Consider the following 21242-nt stretch of genomic DNA (forward strand, 5'->3'; position numbering starts at 1 on the left):
AAAATCCCCCCTCCCTCATTCCCAGCCCATTTTAAAAGCGAAAGCCAACTCCGGTTAATAAGCTTCCCACCCTGACATTTACGATTCAGTCCTGTGGCAGCCAGACACACTGATGTGTTAATAAGTACCTTTGTCTTCAACCTGCATTTCCCCAGCCCCCCATGAAAGAAATGCGAAATATCCCTTCTTCTTAGTTCGTTCAAAGCAAAGAGGAACCAAAAAAAATGTGCGAAAGGAAATGCCCCACCCCACCCAGAGGTATTCAAGGGCTCAAACAAATCATGTTGTCTTCACTTCTTCGTCTTCTTTCTCCCCCTTTCTTCTTCTTCTTCTTCTTCTTTTTCCCCTTACCCCTTTCTTTCTGCCCCCCCCCGCCCCCGTTAAATGCAGAAGTTGGAAAATGGAGAAAAGTTGAAGTTGAGCGCAAAGTGGCTGGGTTGACGTCACGCCCAAAGCGCATCCCTTGTTCGCATTTAACGTAAAAGAGGGCTGGCGAGCGTCTTGACTGAGGGCGGGGTAGGGTGTCTGATGGCACTGGAAGAGGCTTCCCTCAGGCGTGTCTGAAAAAGAGTGGGGAGAAGAATATAGGGGAGGAGAGAGAGTTAAAAAATAAAGAGGCACAGGGGTATTGTAAAGGGTAGGCACGGTCCGGCATGTGGCGAGGGCCCACACCCTAGCAGGGGGCCACTGATCAGCCCCCTGGAGCTGCTGCTCCTCTTCCCTGTTGCAGCCTGCTTGTTCACCGGCCTCTCCCTCTCGCTGAGACGACAGCGGTGGTGAGAACTAGGAGCAACAGATGCCGCAGCCTCCGTGCTCCCTGGCTCTCTGCCTGCCAAGCAAGCCAGTGGGAGCCATGATGAGGAAGAGGAGGAGATGGTGACCATGGTGGTGAGAAGGTCGACTTACTGCGGTTGGAGGCCTCAGCTTGTCCCCTGCCATGGGTCACCCCTTTAGCCCCCTGAGGGAGAGGTCTTCCTACTCCATTCCCCTGAGGGGGGCTGCCCTACAGCTGTGGGGAGGGGACAGGTCTATAACTCTGTCCCTCAGACTCCTAATCTCCTCTGGCTTCCAACTGTATGGACTGCAAAGCTACACAATGGTTAGGGATGTCTGCCATCTTGTGGATGAAGATATCACTGCAGGACACATTAAAATTAATTAAAATTAATTGGGTGTTTTTGGGATGTTTTTTAAAGAAAACAACCCTGAGGTGCACAACTCTAGAATCCCCCCCAGTAATCAGACCATGTTTCTGGCATCTCTGTTCCATGGTCTCAGTGCTATTGTGCTGACAGATGGGACACACATCCTTTTTCATTATTAGATATGAAGAAAGAATGAATATCCTGCCCTTCAAATAAATTCCCAGGGCAGCTTACCATACAAATTCAAAATATTTAAAGTATATTTTTTTAAAAAAAGAATATGATGGGCTAAAAGGAACAGGGCCAAAATTCTAATTCAATGGCGTAAAAAGCCCTTACCAGCTAAAAACCACAGTTAGGACTTTCTTTATTTGGCTCCAGAGCTAAAGCTGATGTCTTTACAGGGGCTGATTCCTTTGGATGCAATTTTCTGGGGTTTAACCCTCAAACAACGCCTGACGACACGACAAATTATGGCCCCCTCCCTGAATATTCAAAATGGCTGCCCGCACATGGCGGGCTGCAGTGATCATGCAAATTGGACCCTTTCTCTCTCTCTCTCTCTCTCTCTCGCTAGCCACTCGGCCACTCACCAAAGCATAGGACCACGGAACTATACGAGTCCGTCGTAGAGGGACAGAGCCTGGACAATGGAGGGGTCGGCCTTGGATCCCTCCTGGAATTCCTGCAGCGTGAGCTTCCCATCGGCGTTCTGAAACACAGGAAGAAGGAGCGATCAAAGACGGAGCTGGGCAGCCGACACAGAGACTTTCGTTCTTATGTCCGTTCATCCCAGGAGTTGATTCATCTCTCGCGACCCTCCCACCGACGGGCTGTGCCTTATCGTGCCCCGTCGGCATCTCTGGATGGAGCCCACGGTTACACCAAGGGAACAAGACACCAGAAAACGTCTTACTTTATCCATCATGGCGAAAATACGGTCCACCCTCTTCTCCGGCGTGTTTTCTTCTTCGGGGAGTTCAACTGTATTGCCCTGTGGAAAGGAAGAGGAGAAGAAGAAATTTCTCCCTGATTGGCCAGACTCCTCTCTCGGCCTTGAATGCCCTCGCTATTTTCGTTCTCCGAAGTCAAGCTCGCCTGCCTCTTTGCTGCAGTCTAACTCCGCCGCTCCGTTCCCATGTCCATCCGTCTTATGGCAAACCCTCACCTCTCCCCAGTCCTCGCAACGAGGTAGGATTAGGCTGACGGTTAGCGACCAGCCCAAAGTCACCCAGTGAGCTTCACAGCCGAGCAAGGACTAGAACCCGGAACTCCTCAGTCCCAGTCCAACATTCTAACCACTACACCACACTGGCCCTCTTTGCTTTTTTCAAATTACAAAAACTAACTGGGAAGCTGGTATTCTGCAAAGTGAAACACGCCCCCCCCCCCAGATCGCCATCTTTATTTGGCCTCAAAACAATGGCTTTGAATTTTGGAATTCAGGCACCGCCTCAGCCTTGGACTTCGGTTCTTGGGCAAATGACTTTTTCTTTTAGCCTCACCAGTTTGCCTTCTGGGAAATGGGTATTTTGTGACCAGCCATGTCCACCATGGCAACCATTTTGTGAGAGCACCCACGACACTGAAAAATTCCAAACCTTTCCACCATCCTAAAAGGGTCAAGAAACCCCGTTGCGATGGACAAGCTCAGCAGTTGAGGATTGCATTCATATTAGGGGCGGCTCTGCTCTGCCCAACCGAGTAGACGGGGGGAAGAAATCACCCCCACCCCAATTTTGTATCCTTGCAAACGAGTCGACAAATAATGCTTTCGCACAGCCTTTCCAATCTTGGGTCCTCAGAAGTTCTTCGACTTCAACTCCCATCCTCCCCGGCAAATGGCCATGCTAGTGGGTATGGTGGGAATTGTAGTTGAGCCCAGAATTGCGATACTCAGTCAGTATTTCTACAAGAAAACAGGCTCGATACCAACTCTTTTCACACAGAAACGGGCTGGGGACTCAGATTTGAAAAAGGATAATTAGCCCCTATTCAGTTTTATTGGCTCAATTGCTGAGAAAACCTGAGAGAATAATTTGCGGCACATCAGTAGCCTAAAAGAAAGAATCAACTTCTACAGTTTACAAAAGCGTGATTCCCCAATCGCCTGGAGACTGTTTTTTTGCTTTGGTCGCCTAGGGTGAGCAAAATCTAATCTCCAGGTGACCACACAAATCGTACTTTTGTAAATTTTGAAAATGTTCACGTTTACATTAAGCATTCTGCTTTTCCGGGGTCTAGCCTAGAACGTGCCTCTCCCTCCATCTAACCCCCTTTCTGGAAATAACAAGACCTTTCTCTCCAATGCGCACTCACCACCATCTGGTAAATAGCATCTACAATGTCCAGCATCTCGTTTCGTGTGATGTACCCATCGTTGTCCAGGTCGTACAGTTTAAAGGCCCCTAAAACAACAAGGAGAAGGTAGGGGGATCATTACAGGTAGAGCCGGGAAGCAGGCGCACTAAACGCCTCGCTGGTAGCAGAGAGCGAATTCAGACGGGCCATCCGGGAGACATCAGTGCAGATATCAGCTAACCTAGGGTTAGGAGAGACGTGCGGTGTTTCTGCACAGAAACAGGCTCGACGCATGTTGCGATCAGAAAGGAAATGGGTTGAGGTAAAGTCCATTAAAAAAAAAAAAAAACAGTTTCAAAATCGTAGGAAGGGATACATCTGCTCTACTCTGTGCTGGTCAGTCCTCGCCTCGAATACAATGCCCACTTCTGGACACCACCCTTGAAGGGGGATTCTCATCAATCGGAACAAGCTCGTAGAAGGGCCATAGGGACTAGAAAGGGGGAAAGAGGGAAAGAGCTGAGTCTGTTTAGTCTTGAGAAGACTGAAATGGGGGGGGGGGGGGGTAGGACAACGCTTCCCAAGTCCCTGAAGGGCCGTCACGCGGAAGAGGGCTGCAGCACGTGTTTTTGTCATCTGAGACACAAAATAATTCATAGAATCATAGAATAGCAGAGTTGGAAGGGGCCTACAAGGCCATCGAGTCCAACCCCCTGCTCAATGCAGGAATCCACCCTAAAGCATCCCCAACAGATGCTTGTCCAGCTGCCTCTTGAACGCCTCTCGTGTGGGAGAGCCCACAACCTCCCTAGGTAACTGATTCCATTGTCGCACTGCTCTAACAGTCAGGACGTTTTTCCTGATGTCCAGCTGGAATCTGGCTTCCTTTAACTTGAGCCCGTTATTCCGTGTCTTGCACTCTGGGAGGATCAAGAAGAGATCCTGGCCCTCCTCTGTGTGACAACCTTTTATGTATTGGAAGAGTGCTCTCATGTCTCCCCTCCATCTTCTCTTCTCCAGGCTAAACATGCCGTTCTTTCAGTCTCTCTTCATAGGGCTTTGTTTCCAGACCCCTGATCATCCTGGTTGCCCTCCTCTGAACATGCTCCAGCTTGTCTGCGTCCTTCTTGAATTGTGGAGCCCAGAACTGAACGCAATACTCTAGATGAGGCCTAACCAGGGCTGAATAGAGAGGAACCAGTATCTCACGCGATTTGGAAGCTATACTTCTATTAATGCAGCCCCAAATAGCATTTGCCTTTCTTGCAGCCATATCACACTGTTGGCTCATATTCAGCTTGCAAAGAATATGAGAAGCAACAGCGAGATTTTGGTTGAACCTCAGGGGAAATGTCCTCATGGTCAGAGCAGTTGGACAATGGAAGGTGGGGAGGTGTTGGTTCACCGTCCCCGGAGGTATTGAAGCAGTGACCCGGCAACCATCTGTCAGGGATGCTCAAAACTAGTCCTGATGGCTCAGTGCTACCTCCAGTATTAGAAGCAGTTAAGCCTTTATACACCGGTTGCTGGGGAACATGGGCAGGAGGGTGCAAAAGCGATCACTTACACCGCAGTTTCTCATCCAACGTTCCTCGGGAAGTGACTGAAAGGGCCTGGATGAACTCCGAAAACTCGATCCTTCCATCCTGAGAAAAAGAAAAGGGATTTGATGAGAGCCGAACCTCCTAGAAAATGTTGTTGTTGTTTTAAAAAAAGGGCCTGAATTCTGTTTACACAAAAGGCTGAGCCTCTGAAAAAAACATTAACAACATTTCCACGTGCGTGCACACCCACAGATACCGTCACCCCAATTTCGTTCCCCATCTATGAAAACACTGTTCTGGTCTTTGCTTCAGGCGAACTATTTCTCGGCTCAGGTAAACCTAATTTTCTTGCGTCCCTTTCGAAAAGGAAGGAGCATTAATCGCCCGAGGGAAAAGGAAAAAGGGGGAAAGCAGCAACTAAGAAAAAAGCATTTAGCTTTGCTGCAGCTTGCTAACGGGGGGGGGGGGGGAACCCCACCCTTAATCTGGTCAGCAACAAGAATCCCGGCGCATCGTGTAATTCCTGCCACAGATAATTCCGGAAGCTTTTAGTGAATTGAGGGAAGTGGGGGGGGGTTCAGAAAGGCGGATTGCCCGGCCGTCTTCCTCAGCCGCATGAAATGTCTTTCTCTCTCCCCCCCCCCCCGGCATCTTTTAGCATTTCACTTAATATCTGTTTCCCTGTAATAATAACAGAGAGAGAAAAAATATCCCCCCGGGGACATCCGGGGACGGACGTCAATTTTGTACCATGGCAGAGCGAAGGCTCGGATATTTCGTCCCCCCGAGAAGAGCTGTGCTAGAGATCATTCACAACAGCAAGCCCATGAATGCTTTAGAGGGAGGGGACGCGAGACATTTTCGGCCCCCGAGAGCAGCATCCGGCTATGGCTGGGGGCTGCACATACGATGCAGGTAATTTGAGACCCTGGATGTCTCCGGTCTTACAGGATTGGGGCGGAACTGACACGCCTGTAACTTCAGTTGCGAAACTCACGATTAACACTTCCCTTCTTGCTGCCACCGTTCTGTGCTTTCCAGAAGCGTCTACTTCTTGACGTGTTATAAAACAAGGGTGGGCAACACACATTCCGCGGGCCACACGCGGCCCATGTCCCCCCTCCACGCTGTTACGGCCCCTGCTACCCTGCCAAGCGTGTGCGTGTGTGGGGTGTGTGTGTAAAATGATGCATGGTAGTAGTGGCCGTGGAGTGTTCGAATTGGAGCTTGTTATCATTCTTCATTGCCCATTCAGGACCAGCCACCCCCCAAATACTTTACCTTTATTCTTGTTGGGGAAATTCATTTCTACCTGCCCCCTGCTACTTTGAAGACTGTGGCTAAGCTCAGAGGGAACAGGGGATTCTAAAGGGGGGTGGCAGGTGATGTCAGAGTCCCTGCTGATAAAATCAGCCCCGGGGCTGCAACCCCGTGAACCCCTGCCTCCACGACACCAATTCCCACAGTTCCAGCCTGGTATCCAGACTTGAGAGCCAGGATTGGATACAGAATCTGGCAGTTTGGAGAGACGAGGCGGAGAGTTTTCATTTCCGCCAGAAGCAGATCTGTTCAGATGCCCATTCAAGACCAAGGTGTCATGTATAGCCCTACTGCTCCTGTATTAGGAGCAGGTGATGCAAGTAATCAATCAGACTCAGAGGACGCTGAGCCAGACACCAGGCAGTTAGAGCCAGTGGGGGAAGAGGTTCACACAGGAGAGGCTTCAGCTGCAAATCTGCCCCCTCCAGAGTCTATCTCTTCAAGGCCAAATTCTATGCTTTCAGTGGACAGGGAGTCAACTTCTGGGGGTGAGCTTTCAGAAACCTTACTTGATGCTAGGAATCGCCGGAAACTAAAAGATTCTGCGAGGTTAGCGGCAAAGAGACAGTTGGACAGATTGCATGAAAAATCGTCCATGCATTTATAAACATTTGAAAAGCCTTTTCTTTTCTTTGAACGGACAATTGTCTTGCTTAGTTTGCATAGTTTTTGCCCAGGGGGGAGTTTCACAGAAGGTGCCTAGTTTGTGTTACAGAAGTGTTTATTGCTTGCAATATAGCTTTGTAAATTGCCCAGCGCTTTGCCTCATTGGTCTCCCAGAGAAAGCTGGAGCAGCTACAGTACACGACACAAGGCCACCCCGAAATATTTGGGATTACAACAGGAAACGGTCCATTGTCACTGGCGAAATCCGTCTGCCTCCCCGCAGCTACTGTGAGGATTGCAGCTAAGCTTGGAGGGAACAGGGAAATCGGAGCAGGTGTCAGCGTCCCCACTACTAAAAAAGTGGTAGTATTTTGTCCCTGTGAGCCCTGGTGCCAGGACGCCATGGCCAACTTCCAGCGACCACCATCAGAAGGAAAACAGCTTTCTCAGAAGCAGAACCAAAGGGTACTGGGAGAAGAATTCACTTTCCTTTCCGCAGTGAGATCAGGGAAAGGAGTGAGGCTACGGAAAAGGTGGTGCGGCGAATAGCAGCACTGGAATATTGTTCCTCCACCACCACCCTCAGTCGAGCTGATTTGCTGCATTTGGAGGAGAGCGGGCGGGGGGGTTAGAGGGAAGGAATTAAGGCGCAGCAAAGGGGAGCAGCACGGGTCACAGAGGAAAGGTGCAAAATTACTTTGTTTTCGTCGAAGACGTTAAAGACAAAGGTTGCAAACTTGGTGGGGTCGCCGAAGGGGAAAAATTGCTTGTAGATCTTTTGGAATCCAGCCGCGTCTAACTGTCCACTGGGGCAATCCTTGATAAAACCTTTGTACCTGAGAAAGAGAGGAAGAAAGAAAGAGAAGATGAATTTGAAATGGGTTTGGAATTGCCGCCAGAAAAAGCAGCGGACACGGGAATCACCCTCCAGAGCAGTTTTTGAGTAGGTGGGCACCTCTGGAATTTTATTTTATTTATTTATTTATTACACTTTTATATCGCCCAATAGCCGAAGCTCTCTGGGCGGTTCACAAAAATTAAAACCATGAAAAGCATAAAAACAACCAACAATTTTAAAAAACATGAATATAAAATACAATATAAAAAGCACAACCAGGATTAAAACCACACAGCAAAAATGTTGAGGGCGTCATGGGCACTCTCACAAAATGGCTGCCAGGAGGGGCGAGCGGGGCTTGCCAGTTTCATTAAAAGGGCGACTGTGGCGTTGGGCTTGGTGGGTCTGAGATGTTTCCCCAGAAGGCAGACTGATGAGACTAAAAGAAAAGTCCCTGGTCCAAAGCAAAGGAGGAGTTCTGAGCTCCAAAACACAAGCTGACTCTTTTCAAACCCAAATCAAGATGGTGCCAGGGGGGAGGGGCGGGCCTTCCCTTTGCATCCGGCCCGTCCTTTCTGCGCCTTTCCAAAACGGAGACAAACCATGCCGGCGATCAATCTTATCCCGTCGATCGGTGATGGGGGCAACGGGGACAGATGGCCAAAATATTTACTCCTTGGCCCCCTTCCGCCCCCAGCTGTTTCTTCTGATTTAGGTAACACAGCAGCCGTGGTTAGAATAATATTTACAGGAAAGGAGAACTTGATGGATGCTCCAGCTGTCATTGGGAGAATCTGGCTTACCTTTCCAGTGCATGGATCATCGAGGGAAAGCAATCTGGGGCGGGGGGGGGGGGAGAAACCCACATGGTCGAAACTCCCCATCAGAAGTTCTAGAAGTTCTAAAGAGCTTTCATTCTGCACGGCTTCTCCATATAAGCCCAGTTGTGGGGGAGAAGAACAGGCACCTGGCACACATCTCCTCCGGCTGGCTCCGAGGACGCCGTGCGAACCCACCCTCCCCGTTTACGAGAAGTTGGGTATACCAGGAATGATTTCGCAAGCACTACATCCCCTGAGACTATCACTGGGATTGATGAGGGCGCGCTTTCGGAGCGTTGCACTGCATTGACCCGCAGCAGGGAAGTCGGGGATTTATCCCGACTTTTCCTGGCTAAGCGAGGTCGGCGTGGCTCTTCCCCGTCTGCCCTCGCTCGGGTACTCCACTGGGGGTGGGTGGGTGGGGGCAAGGTGACAGAAGAAACTGCTATTCGCGTTTCTCCAAGCCCAAGGCATACCGGCTGTTTTTCATTTTGGAGATGTCTACCCCACAATAATCTTTGGAGATGTCTACCCCACAATAATTTACGGGTTTCAGCCGATTCGTCCTTGCGGGTTTTTCCCCCCGTTGAAGCTATCGTGCAAACAGGACAAATAAACCAGAGGCCTGTCAAAATAATGTTTACAACGCCGATAAGAACAAGAAAATAATAAACATAACCTCGTATTATAAATATATGCTTAAAAAGTTACTACACTGATGTCATTACCAGCACTGTATCGTGTCTAAAAACTGTGACCGTGGTGTATGTATATCATGTATCAGAAAGTATTTCTTCTAAAAAGATGATTGTATCAGAAGTAATTTTCATGCACAGTTTTGCTAGGCAACCAGCAGCTTTGCCGTTGATGACCGTGCAGGTGGATGCGTCAGGTATATTTGTGAATAAATAAGGTTAATGAACACTATCTATGCCTGCATGTATAATCGTGTAGTAGTGTGCTTTGGGCACTCTGTATATGTTATTAGACCTCTCATTGGTTGCCAGAAGCCACGGGAGGGGAAAGGCCTGGTCAGCCTTAGGGCCGCTGGAAAACCCGTGCTGCCTCCCTTCGTGCGAATAGCTTGATGCCACCCTCCAGCAGTGGCACCCCGGGGTTTGGCAAGAGGGTGGCACCAACCTGAAGACAGCCCCCAAGTCAACAGGGCATTTAATCTGCATTTAGTTAACCGCCATCTAGAACTATATGGGCAGATAAAACAAATAATAATAATAATAATAATAATAATAATAATAATAATAATAATGGCTAGCTTGGGCTCCATGGAGGAAAAAAGGCAGGATATAAATGTAATAATAATAAATAAAAAAATAAAATATAACTGATGATGGTGTTCAGAGGCAGTATACCTCTTAATCTCAAATACTGGATGCCATCAATGTGGAAAGGACCCCATTATAGAATCATAGAATAGCAGAGTTAGAAGGGGCCTACAAGGCCATGGAGTCCAATCCCCTGCTCAAGGCAGGAATCCACCCTAAAGCATCCCTGACAGATGGTTGTCCAGCTGCCTCTTGAAGGCCTCTAGTGTGGGAGAGCCCACCACCTCCCTAGGTCACTGGTTCCGTTGTCATACTGCTCTAACAGTCAGGACGTTTTTCCTGATGTCCAGCCGGAATCTGGCTTCCTGTCACTTGAGCCCATTATTCCATGTCCTGCACTCTGGGAGGATCGAGAAGAGATCCTGGCCCTCCTCTGTGTAACAACCTTTTAAGTATTTGAAGAGTGCTCTCATGTCTCCCCTCCATCTTCTCTTCTCCAGGCTAAACCGGCCCAGTTGTTTCAGTCTCTCTCCACAGGGCTTTGTTTCCAGACCCCTGCTCATCCTGGTTGCCATTCATACCCTGTTTCGATGTATCCTGAAGCCATTTGCCTGACCACTGCTGGCAACAGAACACAGGGTTAGATGAGCCATGATTGATTCCAGTTAGCCACTTTTTATATTCTCCTTCAGACACTGCTGCACATCGTGTGTGTATTTTCTCCCTGGTTGTGGCTTGCAAGATTTGCAAACACAGTTGGTGACGGGTGTTTGTGGAGATGGATGGGAACTCATCCCTTCCGCTAAAGTATTCTGAGTTCAGCTTCTGTCCCCCGGACAACGTCCCAGAGAAATAATCTCGATCTGCACCCACTGGAGCAGCCCACAGCAATGGTGCCACCTCACGCAACGGCGCTTCAAGATTTGCTGCGCCTTTCTCTGCAACGCTGCAACAACCCTCACTGCAGCAGAGACGTAAAGTCGGTCAGGCACAGATATTTGAGCAGGCACCCTCCCAAGGCATGTGCCTGCGACTGGGTGTGAATAATAATCGGATCGTGCTAACGGAGTTTCCAGAACTCAGCGGGAGAGAAAGAGCTTTGCAGGCAGAAAATCCCTAATTCAGCCGGCCGCACCTTCATTTAAAAGGCTCTCGAAAAAGCGAGGCAGGAGAACATCCCTGCAGGAGCTGTTCTTCAAGCCAGTTTGGTGCCCTTCAAACATTTTGCACACAAGCTGGGAAATGATTGGTGGGAAAAGGGTAGGGCCAGAAGAGGATGGTGTGGCCATCTGGGGAACTCCGGAAGGCCGGATCGGGACCCCAGGAAGGGCCCAATTTGACCTCCAGGCCTAAGGTTCCCGGCCCCTGATTTCCACATATGGCATTTGCAGAACACTCTCACAAACACAACTCAACGGCAGATAACTTGAACGGAGCAGCCTACTCCCCGCTCTTTCCCATCGTCAGCAGATGGGAGTGGAGAAGTTGGAATGCTGAATGGTATTCCATAACACCTCAACAGCTGATGTTTACTACTCCTGGGCAAGGGGGCACATTTCAAATATGCTGAATCGCCACGGAGGTTGCAGCCTGTATTTGCCTCTTACCACTGATCTTACCACCGCAGTCCAGGCCCTGGTTCTTTCCAGACCGGACTATTGCAATCTGTTATATACAGGGCTTCCCTTGAAGCAAATCCAGCGCCTACAGGCTGTACAAAATGCAGCAGCCAGGTTGGTCAAGGGGCTCCCAAAGTGGTCTCATATCACTTTGGTGCTTCAAGAGGTCCATTGGCTGCCGGTGGCTGCTAGGGTGCGCTGCAAGGTCTTGTTGACCAGGTATAAAACCCTGCATTGCTTGGGTCCTGGATACCTGAGCACTCGCCTTTCTCCTGGGTCTCACCACTGGCAGACTCGCTCCCAGGAGCAGGGTGCCCTGACGGTCCCCTGCTACAAATTGGAATGTAGCGCTGGCCTAAATTCAGTGGTTGGCCCCCGGTTATGGAACAATGTGCCACTGGAGTTTCAACAGGCTCCCACTTGTAATTGCTTCAAACGCCTTTGTAAGGTGTTTTTATTTTCACAAGAGTCTGGGGGGTGGGTTTAAACTGGGGGTCGAGGGCTTTTAATGGTTTGAGGGTGAGGGTTTTAATGGAATTGTCGTAATGTGGGTTGAGGGTTTTAATGGAATTGTTTTATGTGTTATTGTAAAGCGCCTCGATGCCAGAAATGGTGAGGCGGCGCTATAAAAATGCTTTAAATAAATAAATACTAAGGCTATTGATGGCTACTAGTCCTGATGGCTCTGTGCTAACTCCAGTATCAGAGGCAGTGTGTACACCAGTTGCTGGGGAGCATGGGTGGGAGGGTGTGGTTGCACCGTGCCCTGCTTATGGCTCCCTGCTCAACAGCTGGTCGGCCACTGTGTGAACAGAGTTCTGGACTAGTTGGACCCTCGGTCTGATCCAGCAGGGCTCTTCTTCTGTTCTTAAGACACCCTCAATGGGCCTCCTATCTCAGTGAGTCCACCTTCTCACCACCTGCTCTTCCTTCTCCTCTTCCTGGCTCCCACTTGCTTGTTCGGCAGGCAGAGAACCAGGGAACAAGGAGGCCGCGGCATCTGCTCCTCCTCCTTCTCACCACCTTTGTTGTCTCAGCGAGAGGGAGAGGCCGGTGAACAAGCAAGTTGCAACGGGGAAGAGGAGGAGCAAATCCAGGAGGCGCTTGTCAGTGGGCCCCTGCTGGGATGTGGGCCCATGCCGGCTCTTGGCACCCACTCCCTTTTCAGGAGAGGAGAAAAACAGAATTCCTTTGTTTTCAGTTGGATGCTAGTTAAATGCTAACGGTGCTGATGGAGCGGGATGGGGTGGGGTGGGGGAGAGAATTAATTCCACACTTCCCGCAAAACAAAGCTGTGCAGGAAACATCTCCTTTCCACGTGTTGACAGAAAGCTGGCCAACATACCACAGAGAATGGCAGTGTTGGGTGTGGGGGGGGACACAGCGCAAAAGCAGAGAACTCCCAGGGGCGCAGAGAGGTCGGGGGGAGGGCTTATGAAATGGGGCCATCTGAATCTGTCAAGCATCAGCCAAGGTAGGATGACCCTATGGAAAGGAGGACTGAGCTCCTGTACCTTTAACAGTTGTATAGAAAAGGGAATTTCAGCAGGTGTCCTTTGTACACATGCAGCACCGAGTGAAAATCCCTCTTCATCACAACAGCTAAAGCTGCAGGAGCCCTGCCCTCTTGACCAGACACAAAAGAGGGCAGATAGAGACAGGTATGGATGAATAGAGGCCGAGAGAGAGAGAGAGAGAGAGAGAGAGAGAGAGAGAGAGAAAAGAGAGAGAGGAAGAAAGGGAGGGATAGATGAGAACATTTAAAAAGCCCTGCTGGACCAGAGCAAAGGCTCCCGAGCCCTGCAGCCTGTCGCTTGTAGCGGCTGAAGCAAATCAACCAACACTCCCCTTTTAAAAGGGATCTGAGCCAGTGAATCCTGAAAATCATGCGCTGAGCATAAATGAAGCAGGCAGGGATGCATCTAGACAAGCCTCCCTCCCACACACACTGGGCAAACATCGCCTTCCCCCCCCACTCCCCGCACTCCATGCTAACTCCTTCCCACCCCCTCCTCACGCCTTTCCCTGGAAGGAAGGTGCGAAGGAACGGAACGTTTGCACTCATCCAATTCAGCGCTGCATGCTAGCTGGCCGGCTACCCAGAAAAACGGGCCGTGGGTGGGTATTTTTGAGAAGGAATAAAAAAGTATTTTGATGATGATGATGATGTTTTCCCTCCCAGAAAGAAGGAAGCGGGTGTTTATTCTTCAATGACTAAGAGCGTGCTTTGTTGTTCAATCTGTAACAACGGAGGCCTGCTGGTGCGTGGCAGTGCACAAGTGCATCAGCAAAGAAATCGGGCTGGGGGGGTGGGGGGAACGTTTGACAACATGCAGCAGACCAAAGCTGCTGCTGCGATCTTCCCCCTCTTTCTCCAGATACTTTCAGTTAAACACAACAGTTTACTAGCAGTGTAAAACAAGGAACCTTGCAACTAAAGGTATTTTGTCAATAGAGCTGCATGCTACGAAAGGCATTAAAAGAAAATAAAAGTTGCAAAAATCCAAGTTCTTTTACCCTAAGCTGCGCCTAGACTTTTTCAAGCTGCTTCTTTCTGCTCCTTCCTTTCGCTCTGGTCTTTCTCTGGCAGGCTCTCTCACTCTTTTATCCCCTCTCCCCCCCCCCAAAAAAGCCCCTGAAAGTACTCTTTCAGTCTTGAAGAAATGAAACTTAACTGGAAAAATGAAACTCAACCAGGGAATGAATCTTAACTGGAGAAATGAAACTACACTTCTCAGGGATACGCCTCCCCCCCCCACCGCCCCCCCCACAAAAAAAAACTCCAGGCCTCTGAGGCCTGACTTTTTAAACTTTGCCTCAGCAGGCCTCAAACCTTCACAGTTGGACTCCAACACCCATGACCCACAGCCCATGGGTGGGTGTGAATACACTGGGAGTTAGGTGGGTTGTGCGGCCGGCCAGCCAATGGTGCGTTATTCTCCAGTGCCACGTTTCAAACAGTCCAACTGTCATTCTTTTTGGAGAGGGGAAGATGCTAGTCCTCATGAATCTGGAAACAAGAGGTGTGGTCTCCTCCTTTTCAGCCTTGTGTGCACGTGGGACTGGTAAATGGTCACCCTATTCTCCCTTTTTTGTTTTGGTTCCTCTCTGCTAACTGGCTTCCTAACAGCAGGCCCAAAAGTAAGTCATTCCCCTCAAAGCCTAACTCAGTACTAGTACAATATATTGTCGCTGGAAAAATTTGTTCCCCACCCCACCCCACTGCTACTGGGAGGATTGCAGCTACGCTCAGCGGGAAGAGGGAATTCCGGTGGTGGTGGTGGATGACGCCAGCGTCCCTGCGGATAAAATAAAGTCCCTGCCTTGCGTCCCTGCAAAACCCCACCTCTGCTACGCTACTGTCTGTCTGAGCAATGCCGGCTGAAGAAACACTCCACAGGCCTGCCCGGGAAGCCTGAGGTCAGCTACGTTTAAAACCGCAGCCGGCGTGACGCCACCCTGCCTCGCCACCTAAGCACGCCCTGCTTTTTATTTTTACCCTGATTTCTAGCGTTCTTTGACGCAGGGGAGGAGAATTTCTGCTCATCTGCCTGCTCCGATCCCCGCACCGAGCTGTCTCTCCCTCCCCACACCAACCCACGCCCCGCCAACGGCCTGAAAAAGAAAGCACTTCGGATAATAAATTCAATTTAAAGCCAAAAAGAGAGAGCGAGAGAGAGAGTGAGAAGGGGGAGGAGAGGAATATTTTGCTCTTTGGCACTTTGGCTAGAATCGTGTTCCAGTTTGCCAATGGCTCGAGGGCTAATGCTCTCTCTCCTTGATAGCGCCTGGCCTCTTTCCCAAAAAAGAATAATAAAAGTATAAGGACACGCAGACACGAGCCAACATTTCTTGTCTGCCTGTGCGCTCTGGAGGTAATGAACCCTCGACGAAATAAGGAAACGGGAAAAAACACACACACAACCTTTGACAGACGACATGCTGCAGGCCTTCCAAAGGTGGCCACCCTTGCCCACGGACACAGGAAGCTCCGAGCCCGCCGGCAAGTGGACACACCATGTACACACATGTGCAACGCAGCATTCTCCATTCTGATGGTTTTGCGCATACACACACACACACACACACACACACACGCTCGTGAGTTCGCAACAAGTGTGAAACAGCACTAGTTACTCACCACTGTTGGACTTCCTTCTCTGTAACTGAAAGAGAAGAAAAGAAAGAGAGGAAAAGTTCAGACACACGTGCGCATCAGTTTATGTATTTATTCATTACGTTTCTATTAGGAGTGTGCACGGACCCCCCGCTCCGCCCCGCGGGCCGATCCGAAAATTTCCGATCGGCCCGCTCCGCGCCGCTCCGCCCATACTCCGCTCCTCTTTGCTGCGGAGCTCCGGCTCCGAATCGGAGCTCCGCAGTGGAGGGGAGTGGCGCCAGGTAAGGCCGGGAGAGGAGGGTGGGGTTCTTTACCGGGCGGCAGAGCCCGGTAAGGGACCAAGGGGGAGGGGGGCCTTACCTGCCTCCGTCCGCGGTCCCTCGGCTTCTTCAATTGAGCCCGCGGTTCAACCAGGAAGTCTGGGCCGCAAGTGCGGACTTCCTGGTTGAACCGCGGGCTCAATTGAAGAAGCCGAGGGACCGCGGACGGACGCAGGTAAGGGAGAGGAGGGGGGGGTTACCGGGCCCTGGCACTGTCGCCGCATGGGCGACAGCGACAGCAGCAGGGCCCGGTAAACCCCACTTACCTTTCTGGCGGAGCTCCGGATCGAGGCGAAGGATCCGCCTTCACCTCGATCCTCTTCGCCACGCTCCGCCGGCCCCACAATCCTCTTCGCCTCCGCCTTAAGGGCAGGCGAATCCCCCCGCTCCGCTCCTGCTTCTCCGGTTCGAGGAGAAGCGGAGCACATCCCTAGTTTCTATACTGCTCCATAGCCGAAGCTCTCTGGGCAGTTTACAAAGGTTAAAAGCAGTGGACATTAAAAACAAATATAACATTTGATTTCTCGACGCTTAACCCCTCGGGTCTAGGTGACCCATTCATCACCGACAGTGGCGTAGCGAAGGCAGGTCTCACAGGTGACACACTTGTTGTTTTACAAGCAGGGATGCTGTTGTCTGAACTTAGCTGCAATCCTCAAAATAGCTGGGGAAGGAAATGAAATTATTCACCCACTTCATGCCAGGGAGGGAAACGAGCATCTAAGGAGCAGGAGGGGAAGGTGCAACCGCAAGGTTGCATCCCAATGTGCAAACGGTGGCGTGCGCGGGGCCTACGTCCCGCTGGCCCCACTCCCAACAGCCTCAGCAGCGGCTTCCTTTCTCAGCCGCCCACCCCATCCTCCATTCCCCCTTCACGCCGTCTGTCTCGGGGCCCGCCATTTCGGCTCCCCGCCCGCCATCGGCACATCTTCAGAGCAAAGCGTGCGAGGACGGCGCTTCGAGGCCTTTTGATGTTACTTGCTTTTCATGCCTCCTGGATTAATCAGGCGCTTCAGAGCAATCTCGCTCCGTCCCGCCCCCAGCCTGGTTTTGATGAATAAGTTCCACCTAGTGCCAAGGATTTCTACACACACACACACACACACACCACCTCTCCCTCTCTTTTACATTACTATTTTTATTCCTCCCCAGCAAGCCTCTTTTTAATGGTTATTAGACCTTAGGGACATTTCACTCTTTGCGTAGCTTCGCCTTCCCCAAGCTGATGCCCTTGAGAGGTGTTCGACTAAAGCTCCCAGAAATCCCCCAGCTGGGGATTCGAACTCGGAACTCTGCAGCTCAAGTCCACCACTCTACCTAAATCGGTGCTCTCCAGGTACATTGGATTGCCAAGTTCCCATCATCCTCAGGAAGGAGATAGCTCAACAGATCTAGAAGCTGTAGCCCAGGGATGGGGAACCTCAGGCCCAGGGGCCCACTCTGCCCCTCCGGTGTTTCCCAGATAGCCCCGCCCCTTTTGCTGGCCCCGCCTCTTTTGCCAACCACCGAGCGTTGGATGGTTTACTGGTGCAGATTCCCCTCCATACTAAAAGGTGGAAAAGCCTCTCCTGAATCACTAGCAGGAAGACCTTAAAGCTATTTATTTTCATTTATTTATTGCAGCTTTATACTGCCCAATAGCTGAGCCTCTCTGGGCAGTTGACAATCAAAACCATAACATACAAACAAGTTGAAAATTAAAACTTTAAAAGTTAAGAATACCATATAAAACCAAAATAAGTCATAGTCCCAGGGAAAGCCTGTCTGAAAAGATATGTTTTCGGGAGGCATTTAAAGGATGTTACATTTTCCACCTCCCAAACTGCACGAAGGAGGGTTTTCCAGAGGGTGGGTGCCACTACAGAGAAGGCCCCGCCGAGGTTCTGTCCATTTTGGAATGACAAACAAGAGCACCTCTGAACACTGTAAATGTTGTCTGGGTGTGTCTAAGGGAATCGTCTGCTGGGTAACCTGGTCCCAAGTTGTTTAGGGCTCTATAGGATAATAATATAACCTTGTGCATGGCTCGGTAGCTAACAGGCAGCCAGTGAAGTTCTTTTAGCACACTGCCGCCTGAGTCCCCTTACGGCAAATGTCTATGTCGCCCACTTCTGATGTAACTGCTCTAGGGCTTGAATCAGCAAATAGCCATTCCTAGAATTTCTAATTCCCAGGGGTGGATCCCGGTTTTAGAGATTTATTTATTTATTTATTTATTTATTTATTTATTTATTGCATTTCTATACCGCCCAATAGCCGAAGCTCTCTGGGCGGTTCACAAAATTAAGACCATTCAAAGTATAAATCAGTATAAAACCATAATATAAAATACAATATAAAAGCACAACCAAGATAAAAAAAACAGCAGCAATGCAAAAATACAAATTTAAATTACAAATTTGAAACAGCAAAGTTAAAATTAATTTATAGACTGTTAAAATGCTGGGAGAATAAAAAGGTCTTCACCCGGCGTCTAAAATAATATAGTGTAGGTGCCGGGCAAACCTCCTTAGGGGGCTCATTCCACAGCTGGGCTGCCACAGCAGAGAAGGCCCTGCTCCTGGTAGCCACCTGCCTCACTTCCTTTGGCAGGGGCTCACGGTAAACCTCCGTAGCCCCCAGACTCAGTGAGTCTACCTTCTCCAGGGCTTCTTGCTCCTCCTCCTCATGGCTCCCACTTGCTTGCTCAGCAAGGAGGCTGTGGCATCTGCTCCTCCTCCTTCTCACCACCTCTGTTGTGTCAGCGAGAGGGAGAGGCCGGTGAACGAGCAGGCTGCAACGGGGAAGAGGAGGAGCAAGTCCAGAGGGCTCTTCTCAGCCGGCCCCTGCTGGGATGGGGCCCCTCGGCAGCTGTCCAATAATGCAGCCTGTTGGCACCGCCCCTGCTGCTCTCCCCGTGTCACTCTTTTAAGGGCCTGCCTTTGGCTATCTGCCCGTCCTTCTCTTGCTGCATCCTGCTCCTTAGTTATAGCTGCGTGTTGGGGTTCCTTCCGAGACGTTGGCGCGCTTGCCTTCCCCCCTCCTGCCGCGGAGACCTTTATCGGCATGGCTTAATCGATACCCTGTCAGAACGGCGCAGAGCTAATGAGCCGCAGGGGGAAAGAAAGCGGGTTTTGAGACCCTGAAGGCCCTTCGGGGAGCGTAATGTGATTGTATCCATAAGGAGACGATTCAGGGAGCAGAGACAACCAGAAACACTTAGGAATGTAGGAACACTGAGTAAAGACCATTGGTGCATCTGGATCACAGCCTCCATCATTCCCATGTGTTGGACTACATCTCCCATAATCCCCAGACAGCATGGGCAACCCGAATCGGGAGCATTCTGGTGCTCTATGAGGGGTATCAGCCCCGAGTCTATTTGTCCAGGCCCTCGATCTTTTACCCGGCGTGTCCTTTGGATCCAATGGAAAGTTTTTCCTTTGGTTCCAATGGAAAGTTTTCCCCTGCAGCTTAATTGCCGCCATGGCTGCCATGGTGGGTGTGGCCAGTCGCAACTCTCATTTCCCAGAAGGCAAAGGGGCCAGGCTAAAAGAAACGACATTCATCTACGAACTAAAATCAGAGGCGGGAAAGGGAGTCTGTCGTCCGAATCACAAAACTGTGAGGCAGAACCCAAAGAAAGATGGCGCTGAAACGAGGCCCTTACTTCGGCTGTCGCCCACCCCAGTTGCGAAAAGGTGTAAGGGAAGGACGTCAGAAGAGTCCTGAGGCTGGATCCGGCCAAGGACCCATCTAGGCCAGCGCTCTGTTCACACAGGGGCCAAGCAGCTGTCGACCAGGGAACAACAAAGCAGAACTCTTAAGAAATTAAATGCTTAAGAAATTAAATATAATCCAGGAAGCTCAGACAACACCAAGAGAGCTTTTCGTGGGTAGATTGGTGCCTACGGGCAGCATGTCAGAGCCCCTAATTCTAAATATGCCCCCGGTTTTTTACCGGGTTGGCTCAAATAATCTTTTTTTTTTAAAAAAAGAAGTGTGTTTCTACTCCTGCTGTAATGTTAATCCAGACGGGGAAATACATCCACCCTTTGGCATTCATTCTCTCTCTCTCGCTCCTAAACACTTTGACCGTTCTCGTCTGATTCTCCAGCCCTGCCAATAAAATGCTATTTGGCTGTAGGCTGGCCTGCAAGAGAGGATAAATGAAGAAGAAACGACAGAGAAACCTCCCCTGCCCCCGCCTTCCCTGTTCCCAAGCACTAAAGCGTGCAAAGCCGGGGACCAGGCTGAACGAATTCGTTCAAGAGGAATGCGAATTAACCTGCAATAAATCAATATTTATTCATTGCTCGAAGTGTGTATGTGGGGGGGGGGGCAGTTTCTTTAATCCAGGCAGCCATCCCGGTGGAGACGGACGGGCCGCAGCAGGAGGAGGCTGGGCAAAGCATGTAGCCGAGGGCAGGGCGGAAGGACAAAAAACGCATTAGCGGAGTGATGGATTGACACCCGCTAAGCAGCAGAGGGAATTTTCTGCGGCAGAAATGTCCACGCTGCAGTAGCTGCTCTAGCGGAGGGGAAGCAGTCCTCTCCTTCGTTCACGCTCCTGTCCACCCAGGCCACCGATACCGAGTAGCCAGTTCCATCGAGCAGAATTTCTAATCTCTGGAGGAGGAGGCGGCAAGACACACACCCCTCCGGAGGGTCACTGTGCAGCTTTATTTCTTGCTTGTTAAGACTTTGATCCTGCCTTTCTACCAACAAAAAGACCCAAGTGCATTCAACTCCGCTTTCAACGGTTCCGAAAAGGGACGTTTCCCCCACAACCTTTGCCATTCCCTAGAAGGTGTGCAACCCCTTCTAGCCCGAGAGCTGAATTCCATTTCCCAGCCGTTCTCGGGGGCCGCTTTCCGGTGTGGGCGGGGCTACGGGCAAAGGGGCGTGGCCAAACAGACAAAAATACCGGCCTATTGTAGCCGAGAGATCTTAGTGCCGGTAACTCAGCGGCGGGGGCAGCATTTCAACCTTTTAGAAGGGGCGTTAACTTTCAAAGCCCTAAATGGCAAGTGAGGCTGGTGGCTCTAACTTCGGCAGAGTTGCGAATCCATTCTGGGTTTCAGTCAAAACCAGCGGGCACTCTAAAGGAGCTATGCAAGGTTCTGAAAGAACTGGGCATGTTTAGCCTGGAGAAGAGCAGATTGGGGGGAGACATGAGAGCACTCTTCAAATACTTAAAAGGTTGTCACACAGAGGAGGGCCAGGATCTCTTCTTGATCATCCCAGAGTGCAGGACATGGAATAACGGGCTCAAGTTAAAGGAAGCCAGATTCCGGCTGGACATCAGGAAAAACTTCCTGACTGTTAGAGCAGTACAACATTGGA

At 50.4% G+C, this 21242-nt stretch overlaps 1 protein-coding gene across 1 annotated transcript in view; it reads right to left on the bottom strand.

Moving 5' to 3' along the window:
* Positions 1–370: 370 nt before the first annotated feature.
* NCS1 (neuronal calcium sensor 1) overlaps positions 371–21242 on the bottom strand; it is a 31720-nt gene continuing 10848 nt past the window's right edge. Inside the window, exons 2-8 of the mRNA XM_063145008.1 lie at positions 15619–15643; positions 7614–7752; positions 5014–5092; positions 3465–3553; positions 2062–2139; positions 1739–1857; positions 371–560 (exon numbers count right to left, since the gene is read on the bottom strand). Coding sequence (XP_063001078.1) covers positions 1759–1857; positions 2062–2139; positions 3465–3553; positions 5014–5092; positions 7614–7752; positions 15619–15643 — 509 coding nt within the window. The 3' untranslated portion in view covers positions 371–560; positions 1739–1758. The remainder of the gene's footprint in view (positions 561–1738; positions 1858–2061; positions 2140–3464; positions 3554–5013; positions 5093–7613; positions 7753–15618; positions 15644–21242) is intronic.

Source organism: Elgaria multicarinata, chromosome 19, assembly GCF_023053635.1.
Source record: "Elgaria multicarinata webbii isolate HBS135686 ecotype San Diego chromosome 19, rElgMul1.1.pri, whole genome shotgun sequence".
Taxonomy (NCBI): domain Eukaryota; kingdom Metazoa; phylum Chordata; class Lepidosauria; order Squamata; family Anguidae; genus Elgaria; species Elgaria multicarinata.